Source organism: Canis lupus, chromosome 2 (assembly GCF_011100685.1).
Source record: "Canis lupus familiaris isolate Mischka breed German Shepherd chromosome 2, alternate assembly UU_Cfam_GSD_1.0, whole genome shotgun sequence".
NCBI lineage: Eukaryota > Metazoa > Chordata > Mammalia > Carnivora > Canidae > Canis > Canis lupus.
The window spans coordinates 50,959,416-50,965,415 of NC_049223.1; the positions used below are offsets into that span (position 1 = coordinate 50,959,416).

A 6,000-nucleotide genomic window follows, 5' to 3' on the forward strand; every position below is an offset into this window, starting at 1 on the left:
CTCAACAACCACCCACGGATTTTTAAATATCTTATGAAACACTCAATACGCAGAGATACTATGTAATTTAGATATTTTACAAATGGAAACTGATAATAAGCGGAAAATAAAATCCGTAATATCTTTAAAAAAGGTATCACTATGAATTGGTTGCCTATCCTTGTAAAACAGCAGTAGATTAAGTTAGGAGCTATGCTTTATAATCCCAGCTGTGCCTTTAACTCACTAACTCATTAACATAATATTCCATGTTGTAGTTTCCCTTCATCTACCTGAATATTTATTTTAGATGAATCTTTACATATTTTACCAATAGTTAAATACTGTGTTGTAGCATTTTCTGAGATATTAGTAATAGTTTATTTTCATCTTAACTCAGATTCGAGTGAGAGTTGAAAAGGATCCAGAACTTGGATTCAGCATATCGGGAGGTGTTGGGGGCCGAGGAAATCCATTCAGACCTGAAGATGATGTGAGTTTGTTTGTATGTTCTTGAGACACCCAGGAGATTTTATTCACTAACTTAATGCCCCTTATATGTAAGTAAAAATCCAATAGATACTTATATAAATATAGAATCACCTTTTGTTTTCTGTTGTTCAGCTTTTTTAGAAATGTGATCCACTTCAAATTTAATTGTTTGAGGAAAACAAATTAAACTGCCAATTTTACAAGTCCATCACATTGTGAAGTGATTTTTAAATTTAGTTATTACTTTTCTGCACATCCTAGAAGTAACTTTGTCACTTTAAGAGAAGTCACTATACTCAAGTCAGAATTACCAGCACCAAACATAACAAGGGATTGTAACAATATTCAGAGAAGGCAGGAAGATAACTTGTACAATGATTCAAATATATGCCTACTGTCAAAGAAAAATCATCTCTTCTATTGATGCATACTGTTTTCCATTAAGTGTTTCCCTTTTTTGTTGTTATTAAAGGGTATATTTGTAACAAGGGTACAGCCTGAGGGACCAGCATCCAAATTATTACAACCGGGTGATAAAATTATTCAGGTAACTAATATACATCTTTTTATTATTTTCTTAACTTTACATTTTATAACATCTGCTTCCTCATCAAGGAATTATTAAATGCCATATTTTAAAAATAATCATTTTTTGAAGTTTATCATTAAAAATCTGTGGATGAAAATAGTGGCATTTCTTATAGGCCACTCAGATATTTTCATAGTTTAAGATATTTCTTCCTTGAACCTTGGAAAATCATATGGATCTTTTTAAATACATGTTTGATACATCTTAGCATTTTGTTTAAGTTCAGGAATATTCTTTAAAATAAGATGGTGAAAGAATCTTGTTTGTTATAGGAATTAAAGAATTCATATCAAGCACTTAGAACTGTGTGTTTGATATATAGTAAGACCTCAATAAGTATTAAGCCTAAATTATAAGAAATGTAGTGTTTATCTGATGGTCCAAAGTGATGGGAAGAGTAGGCCTTGCCCTCTGCTGTCCTTGCATCTTGGGGACTCATTTACATGTTAGCACATACACATAACCCAATGTCTGGCTCTGTGTCTTAGCCAGGTGCTTCCTGACATTGGGTTGCCTCATAAGAATCATCTGAAAAGTAGACAAGGTACAGGCTCCCGGGTCCCACCTTCAAAGATTTTATTTTCATAGATGTGAAATAGGGCCCAGGAGTCTGTGTGATGCTGTAGATTGCCAAAATGATTCTTACTTTCAGCCAGGTTTGTGCACCGTCAGCAAAAATAGATGTATAAATGCAAATAAATTACTGTGGAATGTTTTTCCTAAAGACGTTTTTCTTCTTTCTTCTAGGCTAATGGCTACAGTTTTATCAATATTGAACATGGACAAGCAGTGTCCTTGCTAAAAACTTTCCAGAATGCAGTAGAACTCATCATTGTACGAGAGGTTTCCTCATAAGAATTGTGGACAAAGAAAGGGAAGGCAGCAAGATTTATTGGAAGATATTTGCAGGGGAAATTAATATTTTGACTATTTTTATATGTAAAGAAGAACTCAAAAAATTATGTTCAAATTTGTACATTAATGAAATAATGGAACTTGTGGTTAGAGGGAAAGAACCACTGTACAGTATATAGGGGAGACTGTTGAATTCATACCATATAAAAGTTCTTGTTAGGTTTTTAAACATAGCAATCAAGGCCACAAAAACAAACATATGTTGTTTTTGTATAGATTGTAGGTTTATTTTTGGATTTCATACACATGACTGAACTCTGTGCAAGGCTCTAGTTAGCCTTGATTGTAGCCCAGAGACAGATGGCAGAGCTATCTGTCTCATAGCTTTTATGCCCTTATTTTTATTCAACTCGTATTAATGTTTTTCTGCTGAAACTACTTTTTTTTTTTTTAATGTGGGCAAGAGATTTGAAGTGTTGGTTTTTGCTATGTGCATATTGAATTGAAGAGTGAGTAGGTGAAGGTGGTACTGGTGGGTTCACTTTCCAAGGCCAGATTAAAACAGTTAATTCCTATAAAAATCTGGAAGCAAAGACTGAAAAAACAGCTGTGTTAATGTGTTTTTATTAATAAAATAATGCAATAAAAATGTAATGTCTTTTTAAAGAAATAAAAAGAGACAATAATTGCATTTTATGAACTCTACAGGATCTGTTCTTGTCATAGCCATTGACAATACATTTGCTACTGGTGATTCAATTTTTAATTTTTTAGTCACAGGAAATTTTTAACTCTTCTGTAGATGCATGTCCATGCATTTTTTTTCTGATATGGAAATCTCTTGAGTTTTTGCAAATGGTGGTCCTTGCAATCTGTTTTATAATTAGTATTCCATTTTAATCTTAATTTATAATTTTTATTTTAAGCAGCAAATGAAACTAAAATGGCCAGTTTTAAGATTGTGTTGCTGTAACACAAAGTGTAAGCAGATTTAGGAAAGCCTCTTGATTTTGTTTGGTCTCACATTGCCTTGGTAAAGTAAAAGGAAACAGTACGCATGGAGCTAGGAAACCAAAGCAAGTTTGTGAAATTGGCACAGTGATAGAGAATTGCTGTGGAGCGTTGTAGAGCAAAGGGATGGGTCCTTGAGGCCTGCCAGTGTGTAAAGGTGTTCAAATAAAGGGCTGTTCCTACAGGTAACATTAAATGTGAACTCGACACTTCAGAGTCTTTAAAGGGTTTCTAAGTGTATCAGTGTAATAGAATAATGTTTTACCACCAGCTGCCTTTGTTCTTCGTTAGTGTAACAAATATTTCATAGATGTTTATTAATTTGTTTATCCAAACTATTAATTTTGTTTTTGTTCTGTCTGTGTAATTCAATAAAATTTGAGTAACATGCAAAGGTAAGAATTAATGCATGGTTATTTGGACCAGAAAAAAGTGCCACAGAAGACCAATAACTGTTTTTTAGTCGAGGCTAGTCTGGAGCCTTTCATTAGAGCAATATTCAGTTATTGCAATTCATTTTTAATTACTAAGAAATATAATTTTGGAATTTTTAATCTGTTATGCTTTGTTCTTCAACTTTATTTTAATTACGACTTTTATAGGATGAGCAAAAATGGCAGTTTACATTATTTTTGCAAAAAAGTTAGACTCGTTCCTTTCTTGCTAGTCAGAGTAAATAGGCAGTAATTTTGAAAAGATGTGAACTCAAATATTGCACTTCTTTCAAGATGTTATCATTTGGTTATTGTACTGTATAGTTTTAATAATATTGTGATTGAAACCCTTTAACAACTCTTTGTAAATTTTAACTCATTTTAGTTGTTTTTTCAGTACTATTTACATAGGAATTGATTTTTATGGATATAGTAGAAGAAATGTGATGTATTTTGATAAAATTCATTTACTGTATGTGTGTTGTAATCTCTAAAAAAAAATAATGACAAACAGATTCTTAAGACAAGCCTTGGTGTTCCCTTTATTCATAGGTTATTTTTTTTTCCATAGGTTATTTTAAAATATTAATTTTGACACATCACTTTTTGTTAATTTCAGTCAATTTTTCAGTCACATTCTACTTTTAATAAGGAATACATAAAATAGATATAATTGCGACATTTTCAACTGAACTACTTTATCTCAAATCAGATACACAGAGATAATTTTGGAAAAGGAAATGAGACACAGAAAACAACTGATTGAACAGTGATCTAACCTTAAGTTAATTGTCTGCATATTATACTGATACAAGTGCAGCAAGCGTTACATGTACTAGTATTGTATTTTCCTCTAATTAATTTTTTTAAGATTTTTTTTTATTTATTTATGAGAGACAGAGAGAGAGAGAGAGAGAGAGGCAGAGACACAGGCAGAGGGAGAAGCAGGCTCCATGCAGGGAGCCCAACATGGGACTCGATCCTGGGTCTCCAGGATCACGCTCTGGGCTGAAGGTGGCACTTAACCACTGAGCCACCCGGGCTGCCCTTCCACTAATTAATTTTAAAAATTTTTAATGTTCTTATATTATATGTAGTTGAAAAAGAAATTATATAACAGAAAAGTTAATCGCAGGGACGCCTGGGTGACTCAGCAGTTGGGCATCTGCCTTCTGCTCATGGCGCGATCCCGGTGTCTGGAATCGAGTCCCACATCGGGCTCCCTGCAGGGAGCCTGCTTCTCCTTCTGCCTGTGTCTCTGCCTCTCTTGTCTCTCATGAATAAGTAAATTAAATCTTTAAAAAAAACCACAGAAGTTAATAGCAAAAAGCTTTGCACTTCAACTAATAGCCATAATTTTCTTCCAAAAAATTGGAAAACTAACTCTTTGTTAGAATTTTTGGTTGATAAAGTTTAAAAATTTGAATGGAAGATTAAATCTTCTGAGGAAATGAAGACATTTTTAGTTTACATATTATTGAGTAATTTGTAGTCTAAGTCCATACCCATAAGTGACATTATTTAAATATTATGTAGCAAATCATCAAAACCAAAACTCTCATTTTTAGTGATAGTGTTTAAAATTGATCACCCTGAAATTTTAAACCATTAAAAATTATATGCTCAGAATCCTTTATTCCACACAGAATTCTTTACACAGACTAAATAAAGTTTTATGCTGATTTATGAGAACCATCATCTAAATCCATGAAATTCTAAAACTTCCCATATATTTTTTATGTAAGTATTTTTCTGACCTCTTGGGACTTAAAGTTGTGTATATATGTGAAATACAAAAAAATGTTAAAGACTTTCTTTCTGTGTAATCTCTACACCGAATGTGTGACTTGAACTCACAACCCCAAGATCAAGAGTCCTATATGCTCCACTTATCGAGCCAGCCAGGGACCCCTGAAAAATTCTTTAAACACAAGCAGTGACCTAAACAGAACTAAACCTTGTGCTTCAAAGGCAATCCCATCCACAGCTATGTGATATTTTTATCAATGTTTATAAAACATTCCCAAATTTTGTGCATATTTAGATTGAAATAGCACAGTGAATTGGGTGATAAACTAATGCTGTTTAAAGTTGTGTGATTTATTTTATGAAATTCAGAGTGAGAAGAATTGTCAGAAAGACAATAGTTTTGGCATTTTAAACACTTGTAGTTTTGGATACGGAGGAAGTGTAGTTTACCTTAAATTATTGTTTTTTACTTGTACAAGAAGTCATTGGAATGGGAAATGTTTTCTAGTTAGTTCAAAATTGGTGCAGTCAAATCTATTTGAAAGGCTATTTTTCATTCCTTCTATTGCAATTATTTTTTTTATTTTATTTTTTAAAAATTTTTATTTATTTATGATAGTCACAGAGAGAGAGAGAGAGGCAGAGACACAGGCAGAGGGAGAAGCAGGCTCCATGCACCGGGAGCCCGACATGGGATTGATCCCGGGTCTCCAGGATCGCACCCTGGGCCAAAGGCAGGCGCTAAACCACTGCGCCACCCAGGGATCCCTTGTCTCTTAACAGAGAGTTCAGAAAAGGTGGTTCATCTTCTACCTACCTTCTGCTGCAGTTTCTTTACTTCTGCAGAATTTGTAATCCCAGGAGATCGCATAGTCATTTACAGTTTTGGGA

General features: G+C 33.4%; 1 protein-coding gene across 11 annotated transcripts in view; it reads left to right on the forward strand.

Annotated features, from left to right (window-relative positions):
- The window catches only part of ERBIN (erbb2 interacting protein), a 118,739-nt gene extending 114,852 nt beyond the window's left edge, over window positions 1-3,887 (forward strand). For all 11 annotated transcript variants that reach the window (XM_038530715.1, XM_038530714.1, XM_038530716.1 and 8 more), the window contains 3 exons: window positions 380-472; window positions 944-1,018; window positions 1,808-3,887. In XM_038530715.1, coding sequence (XP_038386643.1) covers window positions 380-472; window positions 944-1,018; window positions 1,808-1,915 — 276 coding nt within the window. In that variant the 3' untranslated portion in view covers window positions 1,916-3,887. The remainder of the gene's footprint in view (window positions 1-379; window positions 473-943; window positions 1,019-1,807) is intronic.
- Window positions 3,888-6,000: the final 2,113 nt, after the last annotated feature.